The sequence below is a fragment of the Onychomys torridus genome, chromosome 2 (assembly GCF_903995425.1).
Source record: "Onychomys torridus chromosome 2, mOncTor1.1, whole genome shotgun sequence".
In the NCBI taxonomy this organism is placed as follows: domain Eukaryota; kingdom Metazoa; phylum Chordata; class Mammalia; order Rodentia; family Cricetidae; genus Onychomys; species Onychomys torridus.
In genome coordinates, this window is record NC_050444.1 from 6,117,589 (window position 1) to 6,140,968 (window position 23,380).

At 43.6% G+C, this 23,380-nt stretch overlaps 1 protein-coding gene and 1 pseudogene across 1 annotated transcript; one reads left to right on the plus strand and one right to left on the minus strand.

Moving 5' to 3' along the window:
* The first annotated feature begins 671 nt into the window (after positions 1–671).
* Positions 672–1,374, plus strand: LOC118577424 (annotated as a pseudogene).
* Positions 1,375–8,057: 6,683 nt separating this feature from the next.
* Positions 8,058–9,092, minus strand: Mos (MOS proto-oncogene, serine/threonine kinase). Its single transcript, XM_036177611.1, has one exon. It carries the CDS (start codon positions 9,090–9,092, stop codon positions 8,058–8,060), a length of 1,035 nt encoding a protein of 344 aa, XP_036033504.1.
* Between the last annotated feature and the right edge of the window lie 14,288 nt (positions 9,093–23,380).

Here is a 23,380-nt window from a genome sequence, read left to right on the forward strand (position 1 = left end):
GGGGAGAATGACTCCCATGATTTCTGGTAAGGTGATGTTATTGTGCTGATATTTGTGTGTGAATTTTTTTTTATGTCTATGAGTGTTTTACCTATGCACATGTGTCTGGTGCCCACAGAGGCCAGAAGAGTTGGTCAAATCCCTTGGAATTGGATACTGTAAGCTGCATGTGGTGCTGGAATTGAACTCAGGACCTCTGGAAGAGCAGCCATGCTCTTAACTGTTGAACCATCTCTCCAGTCCTTATGTGTGTGAAACACAAACATCTAGAAATCTAAAAGATGCCCAGATAAATATTTTAGAGTTGCAGAGATAACACAGATGATCATTGTATATCTTCTATTTAGAGTCCATGAATGCTAGCATCCTATCCCATCATGAGATAATTACCAGAACTAACATTGATTATATGTGTGTGCTGAATCAGGTTAAAGAGGAATTCATTTCTTTTTCTTTTGAGTCTCTTTGGTGAAAATTGTGTTCTATCTTGAGAGGGCTGCAGTCAGTGAGGATGTGGAAGTGATGGCTGGTTTGTGATCCTAACAACTGCTGTGAGCCTGAGACCCTGGTGCGGAGCAAGTGGTGTGTGTGTGTGTGTGTGTGTGTGTGTGTGTGTGTGTGTGTGTGTACCCATAGGTTTTCTCAAGCTGACGTTCACTCACTTCTTAGGCATTACTAAGAGTCCAGCACCAAGACCACTGAGAAAAATGGAAGGTAATGGATTTATTGACATGTTCTCAAAACCCTAGAGAACCAGTTCCTTTAGGCTGCTGAGCTAATGGGAAAGCACTTGGATTTAGAAACAGGATCAGAATGGAGAGGTGAACTGGGACTCTCAAAAATGGAAACTCCAGAAAGCTCAGCAGCAGAAGGAAGAACCGCTTTCTGAAAAACTTGGGGAGTACAGAGGAATCCTTAGTGAGAGAGACTCTCTGTTTGAGAAGGAGCCTGAAAAAGTGGTTTGCCATTTCTACAGAGACTTCACATTCAGGTGTAAAATACTAGACAGATGTCATCAATACTGGCCAAGAAACATCTTGAAATCAAATTTTTGAAGCTAAATGTGGAAAGGGTGCCATTTCTTTGATCCAAAGTCACTCACTCTCTTAAAAGACAGAAAATGCAAGATTATGCTGTCAGATTTACTGACCTAGGAAATACAGATGGCTTCACTATGAAACTTTAGAATGGAGGCTCGGGTGCTCCAATATTATGAATCACTGGGAAAATTTAATGGTGCCACCATCTCAGAGCCAGGAGAAGTTGGGGACAAACTTCACAGAGCTGGAAAGGAAAGCTATTTGAGGAAAGAAACAGAATTTTCCCAATTTTGCTCTAGCTCTTTGCAAACCATTTATTTATCTGTTCACTTAAGATTTAAACATGCTTTCTAAATGCTATTGATTTCGGTACATAGAGCATCTGATATTTATATTTCAGCATCCTTGCTGACCCATCACATGGAAAGACAACTTTACTAGATTTTCTGTGGCCTTTGTGTCTTAAGTGAGCCATCTCTCCAGCTCTTGTGGTAACTTTCCTCTGCTACTTTAAAGTAATCTTACTTAGGTTTCTGTACAAATGCTATTCTTTAAAGAGTGTCTTCTAGGGTAAGTAGGTTAGAAGTTGAATAACTATATTTCTTCCACATAAACTGTCAGTTTGCGCTTTGTGTTTGTTGGCTAGTTTGGGTAAGGTGCCTAGAAAGTCGTATGTTCTAGGTTTTATTTCAAAAATTATGCAAACAGCATTTTTCTTAACTTAAAAAAATTCTGGTTTGCTCTGTATTCTCCACTTCTGAGATCTTCTTTCTCATAGTGGTGTGTATGTTGATTTTTTTCAACAAACATTTGTTTTCCTTTTTAAAAACTCATTATGTTTGACTTCATTTCTGTTTTTATAATTCTTTCAGTTTTCTGTTTTCTCTAAATGTTGACACACATTTAACTGATTTGGTTTTTTTTCATGTTACTATTTAAGATGGTAAATTCTAACTCCTCTATATTTACCCACTAGGAATAATCTGTTTACATTATTGTTCTCAAGATTCCTACAGCTTTAATTAGTGTTTTCTTTCAGCACAGTTGCATAATAGTGTGACAGTGAGATGGCTCAGTAGGCTTGCTGTCAAAGGTAGTGATATTTGCTTCGCCCATGACCTTGGGCTATAGGGCCTGAAGGAGGTGGTACTCCCTGCCATTGTCTGTGACCTCTTAAAAGGAGTGGGAGAAGGGTCATATGTGCCTTCTCCCTGCTCCTGCCTGTGAGGTGGATTCGCTCCCAGTCAGATCAGAGGACGACTTCAGCTGTCTACTCCGTTCTGTATCGTGAGTATGTTTCTTCAATTTATATCTTAATAAATCCCTATTACCCATTAAATAGACTCACGTGGATTGATCATAATAACCAAAGGCCTGGTGACCTGAGCTTCCATCCCAGGAGCCTGCATAAAGGTAAAGGGAGAAAACTAACTCCTAAAATTTGCCCTCAGAGCACTACACATGTGCCATGGCATATAGGCATGCATGCACAACACACACTAAATAAATAAATATTAAAAAGGAAGAAAAGAGTTTGGGCTGGTGAGATGGCTTAGTGGGCAATGGCACTGATGACCTGAGTTCAATCCCTGGAACCCACATGACGGAAGGAAGGAACCAACTTCCTTTCACATGTTGCCCTCTGACCTCCATAGGATGCATATTCAACACCCTTCCAAATAAATATAAGCTTTTTAAAAAGCTCTGGTTTTAGTAAGATTTTATGTTTATTTGTCTATTCTCTCTAGCTTTAGGACATTGGTTGTATTTTGTTACATCATTTGCCTGTTTATAATGTCCTTATTGCTGGACCATATCCATTTGCTACTTCTCTGAGCAAGGATTATTACTGGTAGGTTGTGTCTCTTCCTGCCACAATCTGACACAGTCTTCATTTTCTGCCTTGATCTTTGTTTAAATATTCTGAGCTGACTTCTCAGACATGCATGACGTCATCTGACTGGGCTATTGCATACAGAGCAGCCTAGACACCTGCTCAAACTCAGTCAACATGTCTTCCAGAGCTGAAAGACTTCCTTCGCCTGCCTGCTCCCTTCAAAAATGGCATTCTTCAGGGGTTCTCTTTGAAGCCACTGCTCTATTTCCTTCTTTCTTTTCTTTCTTTCTTTCCTTTTCTTTCTTTCTTTCTTTCTTTCTTTCTTTCTTTCTTTTCTCTCTCTCTCTCTCTCTCTCTCTCTCTCTCTCTCTCTCTCTCTCTCTCTCTTTTTCCAAAGCTGAGGACCAAACCCAGCGGCAAGCGCTCTACCACTGAGCTAAATCCCCGACCTGTCTATTTCTCTCTCAAAAATAAAAAGTGGGCTCAGGAGGCTTCTGAGCTTCTCTTGCATTCTGCCCTGCTCCCAGACGACCCTCTCATGTTCAGGGGCCTTTTACTGCCATTGTCTGGACACTGTGACACCTCTTTCTTCTTCTGCTCTTAATCCAGTTCTCAGAGTTAATCCTGCCCGCACACTGTCACATTTCCCCAGGGGCTGTGATTCTGAGGATATCTGGTTTTTCAGGTGTCTCTATGAGCTCCCCTGCTGGGTTTCTTCCACTCTTACCCCAGCACTCTTCCTGTGCTATCAGTCCAGTCCTTGGCTCTCACCACATCCTGGAGTTTCTTTGGGCTTCACAAGCTCATGGATTACAGAATGTGCAAAGTTGATGTCCTGTGTTCATTTGTTTTCATTTGTCACTTGGTATGGCTTTCAGAAAGGAAGACATTTGGGTCTCAGCTGTGGCAAAGTGCCTTTTAGAAGTCAATTCTGGATTTTCATGCCTTTAAAATATACCCTATAAGCCGGGCAGTGGTGGCACATGGCTGTAATCCCAGCACTTGGGAGGCAGAACCAGGTGGATCTCTGTGAGTTTGAGGCCAGCCTGGTCTCCAAAGCAAGTTCTAGGAAAGGCACAAAGTTACACAGAGAAACCCTGTCTCGAAAAAACACACACACACACACATACACACACACACACCCTGTGTAGCTGGATGTCAGTCTGATGATAAGGCATTCAATATAGTTAGACTCATTTTAACCCAGTAGAACAAAAGAGGCTCATTGTAGCCTTAATGTATTGTATTTAAGACTTGCCAATGGTAGTTCTTTTTGCTAAAATAAACAGAAAGAATGATATTTTAAATTAATTAGTTTTATATTTCTGGAAGTTGAGGCTGGGGTCGTGCACATTCTAGAACACTCTACCTGAGATGCATCCCTGAGGAGGGAAGTATAGGTGCTCTACAATTTACTCCAGTGTTTGGTCCAAAAAGGCATCATAAATTGAAAACATCATTCTGAAAATTTACCTGACCTGCTGAACATCACAGCTTCACATAGCCTCCCATGCACAGATTCAGAGTACTTAACCTGGACTATAGCTGGGCAAAATCACCTAACCTAACAAAACCTACTTAATAATAAAGTATTGATAATCTTTCACTTTTGTTGAATATAGCATTTCCCAGTGTTCTTTCAAAGACTAGATGCAGGACCCTGCACAAAACCTACACATCCTGTTTTCCTTAATTATTACCTAATTGATTGCAATGTCTAGTTTAGTGGATGTGCTGTGTAAATATCAGTTACAGTGTATTATTTTGAGAAGAATAAGCGGAAAAGTTTGTACAAGTTAATACAAATTTTTCCCTAAATATTTTCAGATCTGTGGTCAGTTCTCAGCCTAAAACTCCAAAAGTGCAGTCAGCACACTGCACCTATGACCAGAGACTCCTGGAGGCACAGCGACTGTGGGCCGTGACTGTGACTGGAGGCTGAGCCTTGCTCTTTCCGCCAAGCAATGGGCCTGGGGGTCTGTGTTCAGACTGCCTACTGATAGCTTAGGAAAAGACCCAAGTGTAGTATGTGCTGAATGACTCTGTCACAATGTTGTAGCAGCCCAAATTGAATGGCAACCCTCATAAGCCAGGGATCTATTTCTTGGCCATAGCTATGTGGACAGAGTTAACAACATTCCATCAATGTTCACTGGCCCAAGACAGGTCCGGTCTGCTTTCCCCAAGAGCACTTCTACATCAGAATTTCACTTTGTAGACCTCCTACGTGGCACTCTATACAGAAGAAGGAGAAGCCCAGAGCCTTGAGCTTCCACAGTGCCTCTCTCCTACTCACCTGCATTAGCAGCCCTGCCCGAATTTACCTCTCATCCTGGGAGAGATGCCCTTTTCTCCAAGACTACAATCTTTCCATAGCTCCTATCTTTCATCTCTTTGACTTTTAAAACTTCACCTTTGTCTCCTCAGCTTTCATTTACAAATAAACTTACCTCTTCATCCCAAAACAGAACCAAAGGACCACACACATTCCTTGTCTCTTGCCTCCTCTTTCTCTTGGCAGTACACACAGCCTCTACCCCAAGCATGGACCACCAACTCTCCCAGCCATTGTACTTGGCGGGCCCCCTCCACAATGGATACGGCCAACGCTGTCCCAGTGACTGGAGCCAAACACTTCCTTCTCTAAACCCCATCAAGACATGATACTCAGTATCTTGACTTCTAGAAAAAGCAGTACAGTCTCACTGGTCTTTTGACGTTATCTCAGTTCTCGCTCTTCACTGGGCTTCTATCTGCCCCCACAGCACAACTTTATTTTGCCATCTGCTTTTGAGCTCAAATCTGAGGCAAAAGACACCTAGTATTTTTTTTTCACCTTTTCTGCTCATGGCAATGTTCAAATGTAAGCAATTATAAGTCATTTAGAAATTATTGCTTAAGAGCCTGCTGGTGGTGGTGGCGGCGGCGGCAGCGGCGGCGGCGCACGCCTTCAATCCCAGCACTCAGGAGGCAGAGGCAGGCGGATCTCTGTGAGTTCGAGGCCAACCTGGTCTACAGAGCGAGATCCAGGAAAGGCACCAAAACAACCAGGTTGGCCTCGAACTCACAGAGGAAAGGCGCAAAGCCAAGCACAAGGCCCTGGGTTCGGTCCTCAGCTCTAAAAATAAAATAAAATAAAATAAAATAAAATAAAATAAAATAAAATAAAATAAAATAAAATAAAATAAAATAAAATAAAATAAATAAATAAATAAATAAATAAGTAAGTAAATAAAAGAAACCCTGTCTCAACCCCCCCCCAAAAGAAATTATTGCTTAAAAAATGTTACTTCAATTTGTAAAGTTTATGTGAAAGTGCTTGCAAATCATATTTTCTTATGGACTGGAAGAGAGAACAACCATTCTTTTAAAAAGTGTTGATTTTGCCAGGTGGTGGTGGTGGTGGTGGTGGTGGTGGTGGTGGTGGTGGTGTGGTGGTGATGGTGGTGGTGTGGTGGTGGTGTGGTGGTGTGGTGGTGGTGTGGTGGTGATGGTATGGTGGTGGTGTGGTGGTGGTGGTGGTGGTGTGGTGGTGGTGGTGGTGTGGTGGTGGTGTGGTGGTGTGGTGGTGGTGGTGGTGGTGGTGGTGGTGTGGTGGTGTGGTGGTGGTGGTGGTGTGGTGGTGTGGTGGTGGTGGTGGTGGTGGTGGTGGTGGTGGTGTGGTGGTGTGGTGGTGTGGTGGTGTGGTGGTGGTGTGGTGGTGTGGTGGTGGTGTGGTGGTGTGGTGGTGGTGTGGTGGTGTGGTGGTGGTGTGGTGGTGTGGTGGTGGTGTGGTGGTGTGTGGTGGTGTGGGTGGTGTGGTGGTGGTGTGGTGGTGTGGTGGTGGTGTGGTGGTGGTGGTGGTGGTGGTGGTGTGGTGGTGGTGGTGGTGGTGGTGTGGTGGTGGTGGTGGTGGTGGTGGTGGTGGTGTGGTGGTGGTGGTGGTGGTGGTGGTGGTGGTGGTGGTGTGGTGGTGGTGGTGGTGGTGTGGTGGTGGTGGTGGTGGTGGTGGTGTGGTGGTGGTGGTGTGGTGGTGGTGGTGGTGGTGGTGGTGGTGGTGGTGGTGGTGGTGGTGGTGGTGTGGTGTGGTGGTGTGGTGGTGGTGGTGTGGTGGTGTGGTGGTGTGGTGGTGTGGTGGTGGTGTGGTGGTGTGGTGGTGGTGGTGGTGGTGGTGGTGGCGACAGCGGCGGTGGCGGTGGCGGTGGCGGCGCACGCCTTCAATCTCAGCACTCTGGAGGCAGAGCCAGGCGGATCTCTGTGAGTTCAGGGCCAGCCTGGTCTACAGAGCAAGTTCCAGGACAGGCACCAAAACTACACTGAGAAACCCTGTCTCGATAAACAAAAAAACAAAACAAAACCAAAAAAAGAGTGTTGGTTTTGTTGTTTTGTTGCAGGCGAACTGAAGCTTGAATTCAGGTGAGGGAGATGTGACACATGAGAATTTACAGGAAAAAATGGGGCATGTCTATAGTGGCATTCGTTTTGGAAAACTGTACTTTATCAGTAACTGTTAGGTTTCAAACCCTGGACAAAAGGCTGAGGTGCCTTTTTTAACATATCAAAGCGTACACTGGCCAGCAGGTTCCCGCTGCATCTCTCAGTTCCTCCCAGCCTGTTACAGGGCTCTCCTGGTTGGAACACCCCACCCCTTCCCTAAATTCTCCAGCCCAGAGGCTGGGCTGTCCGTTCTCCAGCGGCTCCTCCCTATATAATCCAGCCATTTTGGTTATCCCTCCTCTTTGGGGCCTCCTGGCTGCTGCACCTACCTAGTTCTCCTCTCTCTCTCCTCTCCCTTCCCCTACTCCCTCTCTACACATGGCTCAGGGTCATGTCCACTCTGGACTCTCCCAGATGTCCCTGCCTCTGACTGTGTCTCCTGTTTATCTACAATACTTTCTCCTTCATCATACCTAGAAGCGGTCATGTCCCCTCTCTGTCTCTCTCTTTCATTCAGTAACAAATCCGACTACAGAAATATTATGGAGATGATACAGTAGTCCAGGAGCCCGGAAAGGGGACACAGAACCATAAAGGTTGGTTCCCAGCAGTGATGTCCATGTTGTCTTAGGAAAAGCACTTCAGGTTGAAGTTCTCAGTAGCTTTATTTTCTAAAAATATGCCCTAGGGGTATGTTTTCTTCCACACTATCGTTTAAAAATAAACAGAAACAAAAAGCTTATCTCAGCACAGGTTGGATGGAGTCAGCCCAGTGCTGCTCGGAGAGCGTTCAGGTCCCTCAGGAGCAGTTCTGCACCCGGCCTCTGCAGGGCACGGGCCTCCCAGCAGCTCCGGAGGATGCTCTGCAGCGACTGCCCCGTCAGGGAGGAGGTGAACACGGTCCCCGCTAGTGACGGGCGCAGATTGTAGGCCACTACCGCGTACTGCACACACTGAGGCTCGCCAGAGTAAGGCACCTCCCTGGTGGTCATCTGCCAGAGGGTGATGCCGAAAGAGTAGATGTCGGCTTTGGGCGTGGCGGTCTCCCCTTTCAAGAGCTCAGGAGCTTGGTGTGTGTAGGTGCCTCCAATGTGGTGAGAGGGCGTCTGCCTGCACCACAGATCTTGCAGCTTCTGGGAGCAGCCGAAGTCACTAATCTTACAGACGTCCTGCTCACTGATCAAAATGTTCGCTGGCTTCAGGTCCAAGTGCAAAATGCTTTGTGAGTGGAGGAAAAGTAAGCCGTTAACAATATCTAGGGAATACTTAAGGCACTTTCCCAAACTCAGTTGCTCTCTGCTGCAGCTTAGAGGTCCCGGAGAGTAGGTGACACCATAGATGACTTGGTGTAGTGTCACATTGCCCCCAAACTCCATGATTATGGTACCCAGGCTGTTGGAGCCCTTGGGCGTGCGCGTGCTGGCAGCCACAACCCGAACTATGTTGTTGTGGCGCAGCCTTGCAATGTTGAGTTCAGCCCAGAAACTCCGCTGGGATGCACGTAGGTTCTTGGTGCACTTGTTCACTTGTTTTATGGCCACAGGCACACCGTGGTAAGTGGCTTTGTACACCGAGCCAAACCCTCCAGAGCCCAGCCTGTGCAGCAGGCATACCTGTTCCCAGTCGATGGAGCACCAGGCCTGCCGGCGTGGCAGCCGCGGGGCCCGAGGAGGAGTGGCCCCTAGAAAGAGCTTCTCTGCCTTCCTCGGGACCACCAAGGGGCTGCTGCAAGGCCGCGAGTCCACCGACGGCGACAGCTCACCAGGGAGGTAGCGACACAGGGCTAGAGGCGATGGCATCACCCTTTCAAGTAGGAGGAGGCACCAGGGGCACTAGAGAAATGATTAGGAAGAACCAGGAGGAGTTTGGAAGCATGGCTGAAGATTCCTGCCTTTGCCCTAACCCCTTTCGCTCCTTCCTTGTATTCTCAAAATGAGCTACATCTGCGCTATCACTCAGCAAGATGGGGGTGGGGGGTGCAGATGAAACATGGCAGTCTCTTTCAGATGAAACGATTGCTCCCTCACAGCTAAAGTGAATCCTTAGGAAAACGACCTCTCACTGGCTAAAGAGCACACTGGCTTGCCTCAGGGCTCACTTCTCCTTTAATCTATATCTTTAATAGTGATACAATGAGAACGATTTTCAAATACCTTCTGATGAGCATTAATCGGTCCTTAGACTGAAGAGGGGAAAAAAGCGCACAGTGAACTTGGTGCACTTTTCAGGCTGTAATGATTGTTAGTGCTGGTCTCCAGCTGCATTAAATCCCTCCCAGCAGCTATTGGCTGCAAGAGCTGCCGTACAAACAGCAGACATTTGTTGAACTACTTGCCAAGATCATTAGGTGCAACCTTCATAAGAATTAAAAATTGTAACTTTGATACCATTCTTTGATCCAAATAGAGTCAATGATGCAAGTCAACACACACCACCTCCTAAGTTCATCAGAGCGGGATTCTGATGCTGTATTCAATTTTTACAGCAAGATAACAAGACTTCCTAGCAACACCCTGACTTCCTACCTGTCCTTCCTTTCAGGTCAGGTCACCCCCAGCTTGCAAGACAGATTCTAGACCACAGCCAACAAGTGACTGGAATTTAACACAAAGTTGGAGGGAGGAAAAAGTGATTTTGATGTGAGTTTGATGACCATAGCTGTAAATAACAGCAAACATAGGAAAACCAGGAGAAACAGACATGGCACAGAATCACTGGGGTCCATCTACAATATAGAAAAGCAGGTCCTGAGCATACATTCAGGGTCTGGCCACCAAACCACAGAGTCATCTTTTCTGATTTTTGTAATAAAGCATTCATTGTCATACCATATCTTTGGGGGAAAAGAAGAGAGCAACAATCTTACCCTGTCATTCAAAACAATCCCTAAAAGTATCCTTCAATACAGCCTCAGAATTCTCCCCTCTGATGCACTTAGGAGGTGTTTGTAGTTTAACTTGTATCACTGATTCTATTTGGATCAATGACACTAAAGTTACAATTTTTAATTATGAAGGTTACACACTTTTCAGCTGCCTGGTAAAGTTTTTGTTTTCTTACAGGTGACAAGTGACCACTCTTTATGCGACAGCTATGCGCTTCTAATTTTAGAACTACAGGTTTTGCGAAGGCAAATTAATAAAAGAGCCATTTCTATAAACAATTCAAAATTCATACAACTCCAAGTTTCTACTTGATGGTAATAATATCGTTTAGTCTGTCACCTTGGTCATAATATTTAATTTTTGGAATCTCGGTGCTCTGTGTAAGAAATTAGGGTAATAATAATTATTAAAATAAACATTTTGGGAGAATAAAAGTTGAGTAGTTCTAACAGAGGAACAGGATAAACTATTACAAATGTAAACTATGGAGCATTTTAATAGAGCCCTCATTCAGTGCAGTTGTGCCAAACCCCAACTGAAAAGGAAAAATAGTGAGCAAGGCAGCATTTAAAAGTACCAAAATGAGGGCTGGAGAGATGGCTTAGAGGTTAAGAGCACTGCCTGTTCTTCCTGGGGTGCTGAGTTCAATCCCCAGCACCCACATGGTGGCTCACAACCATCTGTGATGAGATCTGGTGCCCTCTTCTGGCCTGCAGACAGAACACTGTATACATAATAAATAAATCTTTAAAAAAAAAAAAAAAAAACGCCGGGGCACACCTTTACCAAAAACAAAAACAAAAAATGACTACTGAAATTACACTACATATTTCCTCAATAGCTATCACATAGATAAAATTACAGCTCTGAACTGTGGTGTTTAGGAGGATAAGAGTAACAGGGTGCCTCAAACTTCTGGGTATCACATAAAATACATTATTATGCAATTTATCATTTTGCAAGTTTCAGTTTTAAGACAACCTCATAAACAATTCATTTCTAAGGTCCAGTTTATTATTACCCCAAATGCAAGGTATTGGTGAAAGTATGACTCACGGTGTCGCACAAACCTCAAGTTCACTGCTTCTGTCACCCTCCCGTCGACTCCAGTTTAACTGAATGTCCACTCACTACTTGTTCCCTTTATACTACATTTTAAATTGCAAATGAGTTATATCCTAATAACCTTATCATAGGTTGAAAAGACCAATAGGTGGAAAATGAATTTATTAAATGTGTTACCTACAAAATATCAGAGATGGTTATTAACTCCCATGAGAGTGATTCAGGACATCTTTAGCTCAGGAAAGGTCTGTTGAGTGCGTATGGATGTTACACAACTGTAAAGTTAAAACATTGTAGTTTGGAGTAATAAATCAAACCATGAAAAGCTGGGAGATGAGCTATATTACACTTCTTTCTAGGTAAGCTGCCATTACTCTAAATAGATTTACCACCATTACCAATTTCCTTTTTTTTGTTGTTGTTTTTTGTTTGTTTGTTTGTTTTTTCAAGACAGTGTTTCTCAGTGTAGCTTTGTGCCTGTCCTGGAACTCACTCTGTAGACCAGGCTGGCCTTAAACTCATGGAGATCAGTCTGGCTCTGCCTCCCGAGTGCTGGGATTAAAGGCGTGCGCCACCACTGCCCGGCTCTACCAATTTCCTTTTTTTATAACACGTAAGTTCTTATGATTTTAATTAACTTTATTTAATGCTGACTTTGTGTACATGTGTATATAATATTTGGGTCTTTTTAACCTATGATGAGTTTATCGTCGTGTAACCCGATTGTAGCTTAAAAATCTATAAAGGGAAACAAGTAGCAAATAGTGGACATACATTAAAAAACTTGAGTCGACGGGAGGGTGACAGAAGCAGTGAACTTGAGGTTTGTGCGACACCGTGAGTCATATTTTCACCAATACCTTGTATTTGGGGTAATAGTAAACTGGACTTCAGATCTCCCAAGTGGATAAAGCTGGGGTATGGAGATAAAAGTACAAAGGCTCTGGGGTTAGGCGGCTGGGGCTGCTTACTGCCCCATTCCAGTTTCCACCACAGGAAAAGGTGGTGAACACACCCAAACTCGGGTTTGTGAGGAAGACTTAGAATTTCAAATTCTGCTCCGTTCAGAATTTATGATAGATGGCACTTAACTATTGTAAGTTAAAAGTTAAAAGTGTTTCGTTGTGAAGTTAAAGATATAAAAGCACGTCACATTATCCATAGATGCCCAATCCATGGAGCGTTAACTTTATCTCATCAAATGCAATAAGGCTTTGTGAGCTCCAAAGGCAAAAGGCAAGTCCCGGAGGTCATGGCAGGTAGCCTCCCGGAGCGGTGCACATCCTCTGTCCCTCAGTTCCAGGCTTGGGGACCTGCAGACGTCGGCACGTTCATCAGAGGTGACACCAGAGAGGAAATCTTGCGTCCGGGAGCCCCTCCGGCGCACGACCCGCCCCGCCCCGTCGCGGGCCGACGGGCTCTCCTTCCTGCTCCCGGTCCCGGAAGTTGAGCGGCGGCGCCGTCGGACCCTCCCGGTGGCTGCAGCCCGGCGAGGGGCCAGCGGCTGAGGCCTGGGCGCCTCCAGAGGACCCGCCACCCAGGGGCGCCCCGCCCTTCCCCGCAGTGCGGCTCGCGCGTCTCACGGTCGTCCGTAATCGGCGGGCGACTTTTCAAAAGGACTTTGAAACTCCACAGACGTCACGACAACGCTCAAGCCCCGCGGGGGTGGGGAAGGGCGGGGCGGGCACCGCCGCGTTCGCGCACGCGCACTCCTGAACAGGGCAGCTTGGGGGGGGGGGCGGGGGGCGGGGCTGCTTCGGTTTGCTCAGGTTACATCCAGCCGGATTTCCGAATGGCGAAATTGGAAGTAGTACAGTGTTGGAGCCTTTGGTGGTTCTCCCCATCCCCCACACCCCATTTACAAACGCGAATTACGGTCGAAAATTCACTTTTGACTTTAAAAAAGACCCAAACGTTAAAACATAGACAAATACGTATCTAAGAATTCCAATGCAGAGATTTTCGAGTCAAACTTGAAAATACATCACTGATTTCTCAATTTATGGCAAGCATTATGCTACTTATATTCTTCTGAAATTTGAATTTTATACCTAGTAATAGAGCACTGACTTGTTTCTATATCAGTGAAGTGCACATAGAATTACTTCCATTTCCCTGTGATCAACTTCGAACTTCAGAACTTGATCCACAAAAAGCAAGTCCCTGGGTGAAACTTGTGTACAAGACTTGATTCTGTCCCTTATACAAGGGGTACCCGCTACCATTTGGGCTGACCACTTGGATTTTTTTATTTTAACTCTGAAAATATATATCATATATGCATATATATTTAAATACCTTTCCACTTGATAAGATTTCAATACAGTCAGAAATTTTTATAACAAAACTTGCTATAGAAACTTTTGAGTTTAATGATATCTTGCAATTTTTTTCATTTTGAGCACAAACTGTTCATGGTTATTTGAAAGCACATATGACTGAAATTTGGCTATTCTTAATGTGTTTATTACAGCTTAAGAGAACATTCTGTTGGCATCTTTCTTTGAGCCAGAAAGCATTATACATTTAATACTTATAAAGACTATATTTCTCACTGATGGTAAGTGAATCAAAATAATAACACTTTGGATTAAAGAATACAAAACTAATACAGGCTATTCAATTTATCTTCTTTATTCAACTCTATACTTTTTTGTCAATATGGACTCATGACCCTTCTTCATGCATTCAATGCAACTTAATGAACTACAGTAACAATGTAGGTAAAAAATAAAATTATCTTTTATTGCTCAAACTGACCCACTTTGGCCAGTGAGCTTGGCCCTGTTGTGTTTGTTTGGAATTGTTTCATTGATTTGAATTATTTCTTGTCCTCCTAATCTCAGGTTAGATCAGGCTCACAGTGGCTTGTGGAATCCATTTCTCAAGTGTGCCCTGGCAAAATGGAGTTGAAAATCATGAGTGCAGAGGTGACTTTACACATTAGGCTCATTTTCTTCCCTCTGTTCCTCTCTCACTTTAAGGGACAAAAATTGGAAAACACACTTTTTTCTTAATAAGCAAATATTCCTGATTCCTGGTTAAATTATCTTAGTTATTTTTTCTTCCCCTGTTCTTAGTCATAGCATCTTGAGTCAAGAAAATATAACATACTACTGATTTTTTAATCTTAGAAATTATAAATGAAGTGCAAAATTTTTATAAGAATTTACATGGCATATAGAATGTATAATTATGGTAAAGTTTGGTGGTGTGTGATTATATTGAGAAAATCACGCAATACCTTATAAAGGAAACTAAAAAAAAAAAGAAAACAACAAATTTAAAAATATTTCTTTCAGTTCTAGGTACGTTGTTGGTTAACTAGACGGCAGATTTCTTAGACGGTAATAATTTTTAGTGTTTTGAACAAGACATGGTGGCACATGTCTATAAGTCTAGCACCCAGGAGGCTAATGGAGGAGATTGTTGCAAGTTTGAGGCCAGTACAAGTTACAGAGTGAATTCAGGGTCTGGTATAATAGTTAAACTCTGTCTCAAAATAAACAATAGACAAATAAAGACCAAACCAAAGTAAGATATTAAATCCTGGAGGATGGTAAAGCAACAACAACAAAACTATTCTTGGAGTACTTCGTGAAGTGGAGGGTGAAGGGAAAAATCAAGAAAATGAATTTTTCAGTTTTTGTATGAAAATTTCATTTAGCAGTTATCTGGCCCACAGGGCAATGTTCTAACATATACTGTGGACTCTGGGTATGTAAGTCTCACATGTAGAGTTCTGTCTTGCACTGTTAAATTCCTGGTAATATCAGAACCTTCACATAGCCATGTCCATTAAAGTTTTATTTACTAATATTTTAAATTTGTTTTCTCTTTTTTGCGTTTTCTTTATAATGCATGACGTGCTTTCCACAATTTAATATAATTACACACCACCAAACTCTATCATGTATAAAACAAAATGAATCTCTAAACTAATTTTATTATAAACCATTGTCAACTCCCCTATACACACCACACATACATACCCTCCCTGTATCTTTTCCTCTCCTTCCCCCTCACCCTGGAGTTTTCCTTTATAAATAAATTTTTTTAAAAAAAGAAAAAAAGTTGCACTTAATTCTCCTCCTTCTCTTCTTTTCCTTCTTCAAAAGGTACAACCTTTTTTTTTTCTGAATTTTGGCAATATAGACTTATCTGAGAAAAGATTTCACTTTTATCTGTTCTAAAATGTCCAAATATACTGCCTTTGCTAGATAGAAAAAATATTCTAGTTGTTATTTGTAGTATATGCTCTCTTAATGCCTTGAGGATTTTAGGGCTAACACTTTGGGGCTTAATGGTATGAGAGATTAAGAGGAATATTACAGTGATGCTTCCAGTGTCCTTGCCAGGCACCTTGGGAAGGCAAGCACTGGGAAATTTGTTAGAACTCCACACAGAGTGACTTTTGATGGTTTGGGGTGGTGAAGGAGGAAGATGGCCTCCTTATTAGGTCTTGGCTCTTGGATGGGAGAGAGGACTCAGCTCTCTGCCAAGCCTGATGCTCTGAGTTTTATCTCCAGGACTCACGTGGTGGAGGGCAACAGGGGCAGATTCCTACAAGTTATTCTGTCATCTCCACATGTGTCGCACATGTGTGCCCCCAATACACAATAATATAAGTAGATGCAAACTCTTTTAACAAAGACTTATTTATTTTCTGTGTATGAATTATTTTGTTTGCATGTATGTCTGTGTACCAAATGTGTGCAGTGTGTGAAGAAGCTGAAAGAGGGTATTGGATACCCTGGAACTGGAGCTATGGACCATTGATATCTATCGTTTGGTTGCTGAGAAGTGAACCTGGGTTCTCTCAAGTGCTCTTAACTGCTGAGCTATCCCTTCAGTCCCCATATTATATATATATATATATATATATATATATATATATATATATATATATATATATATATATATATATATATATATATATGTATGTATACATATATATATATGCACATACATATGTATGTATGTATATGCTCTCTCTCTCTCTCTCTCTCTCTCTCTCTCTCTCTCTCTCTGTGTGTGTGTGTGTGTGTGTGTGTGTGTGTGTGTGTGTGTGTGTTATGGTTTGATTTCAAACATCTCTGGAAACTCATGTATTGAAGAATTGGTCTCCAGGGCAGAGACGGGACAGTGGAAGGAAACTGATTTGAAAGAACTCTGACCTCATCAATGGTAGACTCATAACATAGCTGGCTGTTGGAAGGTGGTGGCAACTTTGAAGGTAGGGTCTATTTCAGTGAGCCAGTCACTTTGCTTATGCCCTTGAAGGGTAAATTTTGTTCTTAGCCTCCTCCCTTTTTGGCTGTCATCCATCTGGTGAATTTTCCTCTGTTTAACTGGACAAAATGTGTTTCATCACACTCTCAGAAACAATTGGAGCTTGGTTATCATGAAAACTTCTGAAACCATGAGCCAAAACCAAACCTCTCCCTTTGTTTGGTTTTCTTAAGTCTTTTTTCCCCCCCAACACATCTCCCAAAATTATTGACATCTTAAAAACTGGTTTACTGATAGAAAACAGGCCATATTGATTTCAGAAGCCCATTCCCAAACATCTTCTCTGATTGTGCCTTAGTATCTATGGTCAGTACAGCATTATCAGACTGGGTACATACCCCCAGCCACAGGTTCTGCAGACACTAGTCTTACTAGACTCTGCAATACACTTGCCCTGCTAGCATTAGGGTAAAAGATAGTTTCATTCAGTTCTTTATGCTCTGGAAGAGTGCCCAGGAAGAGGCAGGTAACAGACACTTTTTAAAATGCTTCAGGCTAGAAACACACAGGCCTGCCTGGGTCCTCACGATCTGGGCTGGCTGAAGGCATCCACAGGCCTGGCTAGCACAACAAGTGGCCTGCTGGGTAGGTGCCATTGTGATGAGCAAATATGTGGTGGAGAAATGGGAGGGAAAGAGGAGCAGAACAATTCGTGTGCTGTGGAGAGAGGGGGACTGAAGAAGCGAAGGTGGTGAGGAACAGGCTGGTGTGAGTGGCATGCTTGCCACCCAGGGCCATGGTGACCTTCGGGCCTGGGCTGCTGCCAAGGGCCATGTCTGGGTCCATGGTCCTACCACAGCCTGTGTCTGTGTTGACATCCATGGCCTATGCTACCAGCAAAGGCCACATGGATGCCCATGGTCTGGGCTGTCACCTGAGGCTATGTTGGTGTCTGAAGGTCATGCTGCAGCTAGGCCATACAGGTTTGAGTGGCCTGTGCTGCCACACAGGGCCATAGTGACATCCAGACCTGAGCTGCAGCCGAGGACCATGTCTGGGTTCAAGGCCCTATACCAGCCAGGGTCTTTGTTGTGTCTGTGGCCTTTGTTGCCAGCAAAGGCCACATGGATGCCTGAGGTTTGGGATGATACCTGTGACCATGTTGGTGTGTGAGGGCCATGCTGCCACTGGGGTCATGCTGCCCTGAGTAGCCTGCACTGCCACCCAGGGCCATGAGATTGTCTAGGCTCAGGTTGCTGCTGAAGGCATGTCTGGGTCCATGGCCCTACACCAACCAGGGTCTGAGCTGATGTTCATGCCTCCTGATGTTCATGCCTCCTACCCCCAAGGGCTGTGTGATACCTGGGGTCTGGTCAGCCACCTGAGACTATGTTGGTGTCCAAGGGCCATGCTGCCACCAGGAGACCATGCTGAATCTGGGTGGCCAGCGCTGCCACCAAGGGCCATGATGATGTCTAGACCTAAACTGCAGCCAAGGACCATGTCTGGGTTCATGTTCCTGCTATAGCTGGGGTCTGTGTTGATCTCCGAGTCCCACGTTAACACTGGGGACCATAGGAAACGTGTGTTAAAATCCAAGGGCCTTGCTGAGCCAATCCATCCTTTGACTGGCCCTGGGAGAGCTGACCCTGCTCCTTGCTGGCCAATGCAGCAGAAGAGCTGGCCTCACACTCAGGAGATATGGCCCCGCCCCTCACCATGGATGTGGGAGAGCTGGATCCGCCTGTCGCCTGAGGGGGGCAGTTCCAGTGGCCTAGACCACCCAGACCCATGTCCAGGGCTTTGAGTGGGCACACCCTGTCTCCATGTTTGTATTCCCCTGTCAGTACATTATTATAATAATTATATTTGGATCTATCTTAGGCCATCAGTTTATATTCCATTGTGCTATATTATACTACAAAGCTGCAGAGCACACAATTCAAATTATTACTGGTTGCCAGTGATGGTAAACAGGAGAGGAGAGATTGTATCAGTGTGATTTATCAGAGCTTCTTTGATGAAGGGTGAGAGTTACTCTTATCTGTGGTTATGAGGGTAAGTTTTAGTAACGAAACCTGTGTTACTGTCACAGACAGACAGGGTGACCAAAGGAACAAAACAGAAGACCAGACACGAGTCCATAGAACTAGTCATCTGTTATTTTGAAAAGACAAAAGCATACAACAGAGAAAAGAGAATCTTCAACAAATGGTGCTGGAACCTGGATGTTCATGTGCAGAAGACTGATATTTGTCTTGGTTACTGTTTGATTGCTGTGAAGAGAGGGACACCATGACCATGACATCTCTTAAAAAAAAAGAAAGCATTTAATTTAGGCTTGTTTAGTTTCAGAGGTTTAGTCCATTTTCAGCATGGCAGCACACAGGCAGACATGGTGCTGGAGAAGTAGCTGATTACTCTACATCTGGATCCACAGGCAGCAGGAAGACACATTTGCTGCTGGGCCTGGCTTAGGCTTTTGAAATCTCAAAGCCTATCCCAAGTGACACACTTTCTCCAACAAGGCCACACCTGTTCCAATGAAACCACACCTCCTAATCCTCCTCAAGTGCCATTCTGTGATGACTAAGCATTCAAATACATGAGCCTATGAGGGACATTATTATTCAAACCACCACAATATTAGACCCATAGCTATAAACCCTGCACAGAAATGAACTCCAAGTGGGTGAAATAACTCAATTTGAAACTGAAACACTAAAATTATTAGAAGAAAGCGAAGTACCCAGTAAAACTTAGAAGGAGGGAAGGACTTTTTGAATAGGTAAAATTTACTTAACCATTTTCTTTCAAAGGTAACTGGGTATTTAAAACAGTAATAGCAGCAGTAGTGGCGGTGGGGAGGCTGTGGAGGTGGCAATAGTGATGAGAGTGCTTTCAGCAGCAATGCATCATTCAGTTAAAATGTACACAGAAAACATGATGCCAATGGCACAAAATAGAGGAAGGGGAATGGAAAGTGGAAGGCTGTCCTTGTACCATTACATGAAACCTGAAGTGACACATATTGAATGAAAATAGAGGCATATCATGAAACCTTTGAGGGGCCATTGCAACAATAAAGACAAGCAACTAATCAACAGTAGACTCTAAAACTCAAGAACTGAAAGAAAGGGATGGGAAAGGAACAAAATGCTTATTAACAGATGATAAAAATAAAAATTAGCTATTTAGTGGTCAAATCCAGTACTGCCCTGCTAAAGGTCACCTGCTTCCAAGCAGCCCTATTACGATGATGGAATTTAAACAGGCTTTATAGTATGGGAGTTATTAAAAAAAATACTAAAAATAAGGCACAACCATACTGCTTTGGGCTACACACCTGCAAGAATCTATACCAGCACACCACAGAGACACTTACACATCCGTGTTTACTGTTGCACTATTTACAAGAGCCAAGATACGGAACCAGCCTACAGGTCCATCAACAGAGGAATGAACAAAGAAAATGGGGCACATACACAAAATGGAATCTTAGTCAGCCTTAAACAATGAAATTGGGGGCTGGAGAGATGGCTCTTCAAAAGGACCCAAGTTTGATTCCCAGCACCAATAACAGGGGGCTAACAACCATCACTCCAGCTCCATGATAGCTACCTCTGCCTTCTTCAGGACCTCCACTAATTCACACATTCTTGCAAAAAGAATGAAATTATGGCCGGGCGGTGGCGCACATCTTTAATCCCAGCACTTGGGAGGCAGAGGTAGGTGGATCTCTGTGAGTTCGAGGCCAGCCTGGGCTACCAAGTGAGTTCCAGGAAAGGTGCAAAGCTACACAGACAAACCCTGTCTCGAAAAACCAAAAAAAAAAAAAAAAAAAAAAAAAAGAAATTATGTAATTTGCTGGAAAATGAATGGGACTGAAGATAGTATGTTAAGCTAGATAAGACAGACTCAGAAAAACAAATGTTTTCTTTGCAGAACTTGAGATATATATGACATAAAGTGGAGGACAAATCATAAAGGAGAAGACTTCTAAAGAGGGGAGAGCTCAACCAGGGACCCAAGTAGCCTGCTTTCAGGTCTGCAGGGAATGTATAATTGAAGTACACAGTGTTGTGGGAACATTCAGCAAGAAAACTGAGGGTGGTCCAGCATCCAGGAGAGCATCACTGGAAACAACATTGAACTGGGGAAAAATAGGTCAGAAGCAAGAAGAGCTGCAAGGTTGTTACTAGCTAGGCAGGCAGCATCTTTGAAGACTCATGAAAAGAATGTGTGGCACCAGAAGCTGAAAGAGGTAATTGTGATAGAAATCATCTAAGAGGGACAGATTTTAGAATCAAGATTGGAAGAGACATGGAAGCAGGATTGTGGCAGGCATTTGCAATCATTAGATTAAAAAAATAGAGGAGGCTGGAGAGATGGCTCAGAGGTTAAGAACGTTGGCTGCTCTTCCAGAGGTCCTGAGTTCAGTTCCCAGCACCCACATGGAGGCTCACAACCATCTATAATGAGATCTGGCGCCCTCTTCTGCCCTGCAGGGACACATGCAAACAGAACACTGTATACATAATAAATAAATAAATCTTAAAAAAAAAAAAAAAAAAAACAACTATAGAGACCATCAGATGATTAAACTTGACTGAACAAATTTTGCTGTCATGCAGGAAGTCCTGTCCAACACCGGGTTCCAGGAAGCCCTGGGCTGAAGCTGGAAGGTGAGCAGGGGCAGATCTCTGAGAGTGAGATAATTATGAACTGCCTTCCTAGAGCAGGGCAGAGGAGCTCGGGGCAGTGATAACTGGTGGGCAGTGTTGGCTTATATTTGGGTTTGCATAATACTTAGAGGAAGCCTCTGTTCTGCATTTAGAGCATTCGTTTGGGGAGCTTGGGGCACTGCTATTAGGGCACAGGTTCAAGGTTGCAAACCGCCTAGTTTGGGCTGCTCTGTATGGATGGGCAGGGGCTGGTCAGAGCTTCTCAACACTTTAGCAAAGTGTGAAGTTTTGTAGGGTCTGACAATGTGGGCAGATTTGAACTTTTTGTCTTCTATAGCCTTTGGAACATGAATTGGATGCAAGGGAGACTGAAGTGGGGGAGCTAATTAGGAAGGCAAAGTTTCCAAGCTGTGTACTAGTTGAAGCCCTTGCCTAGGACAATGGGATCCCTGAAACAGGTTTAGGGCCTTGGGATGTCTTCACAATGGTGTTCTAGATTCATTGAGGAAACAGTGAAGCCGAGTTAAAGGTAGGCCCTGACCTCAAAGATGTTAATGCAAACTGGAGTCAGGTTCCAATCTATTAAGCCACAGTGAATGGGACACCCAACAAGGCAGCAACAAGGTACCCTGGGATTGCTGAGGAGGAAGTCAGGCTACTTCCTCTCTGAGCACATGGTCACTTCTCATTTCTTTCCTTTACAGGTGGCATGTAATATTTCCTCAACCTTGCCTTCATTTCTGATCATCTTTCTTCTCCTGAATCAAGTCTGTAGTGGTTTTCATTATGTTTTGTGCTGAGTTTTTCATATCTAGTATTTCTATTCAGTGATTTATTTCTTTTTCTTTCTTTCTTCTTCTCCTCCCACCCCCCCCCCCCACCCCCCGAGCTGAGGACCGAATCCAGGGCTTTGCACTTACTAGGTAAGCACTCTACCACTGAGCTAAATCCCCAACCCCGATTTACTTCTTTTTTTCCTTTCTCCTTCCCTCCCTCCATCCCTCCCTCCTTCTCTCTCTCTCTCTCTCTCTTTCTTTTTCAAAATCTTAAGTTCCTGGTTGAATTTTCTTCCAGGTTGATGACTTCTCCATCCTTATCTCATTCATTTTGCTGACATTTTCCTTTGTGATTCTGATCCTCCCTCCAGGGAATTCTGGTGGGAATTCATTTGCTCATTTGTATCCCCTTTGAACTCCTGACCATTTTCACTAATACACTTTAAACAATTCTGTCTATTTTACCTCTTTAAGTGTCTTTGAATTCAATGGTTGAGGCGTTTTGATCTTTTGCAGAACCCACACTGCATTGGTTTTTCATATTTCATGTGTTCCTATTAAGTAATTCATCCATTTGCTTACTTGGCTATCTCTTTAATTCTTTGTGGGAGGTGAGGGTGGGCACATCTTCTATCAAGCTCCTTACCTGTCAGGTTTCAATCTCCAGGCCCACTCAGCAAGAAGATGATTCTAAGGGTATCACCAAACTATACAGATATATAAAACAAGTGAAATTAATTAAATCCCACCAATAAATCCCAGTGATTATAAAACAAGACAAAACAAAAAGCTAAAAAAAAATAACAACAAAACAAAACAACCTAATGTATAATGGGCTGCTGAGATGATTCAGGGTGAATGTGGAAGTGAGTCAGATAAAGTGGACAGGGAAGAGCATCGAATAGGAGACAAACACGGGACATGAAGGAAAAGAACAAGACAAAGGGGGAGGAGAAAATATGATGGGTGGGACATTTTTAAAAAGGAGGAAAAAATGAGCGGGACATGGTAGAGTATGCCTTTAATCCCAGCACTCAGGAGGCAGAGGTATGTTGATCTCTGAGTTCGAGGCCAGCCTGACCTACCAAGTGAGTCCCAGGACAGCTAGGGCTGTTACACAGAGAAACCCTGACTTGAAAAACAAAAAACAAAAAGAAAGAAAAGAAAAACATCTCAATAATAAGAATCTCAATAAGTACAAACTCAGATGGATAATATAAAAAGGAAACCACAAAATAACACCATGAATTTGAAAGACAATGACAACAACAGCAGCAGAAGTCCCCAATAACGCTACCAAAAGCACAGCAGAGACAGGAGGAAGTGGCAAACGCAGGTGCAAGAAAGAAAACAAATCAAAGAAAAGAGGATGTTCAGTGATGAAAAATGTGGAACAAAATTAGATGAATGTATAAAGACCAATAAAAATAAAAGCATAGTATTA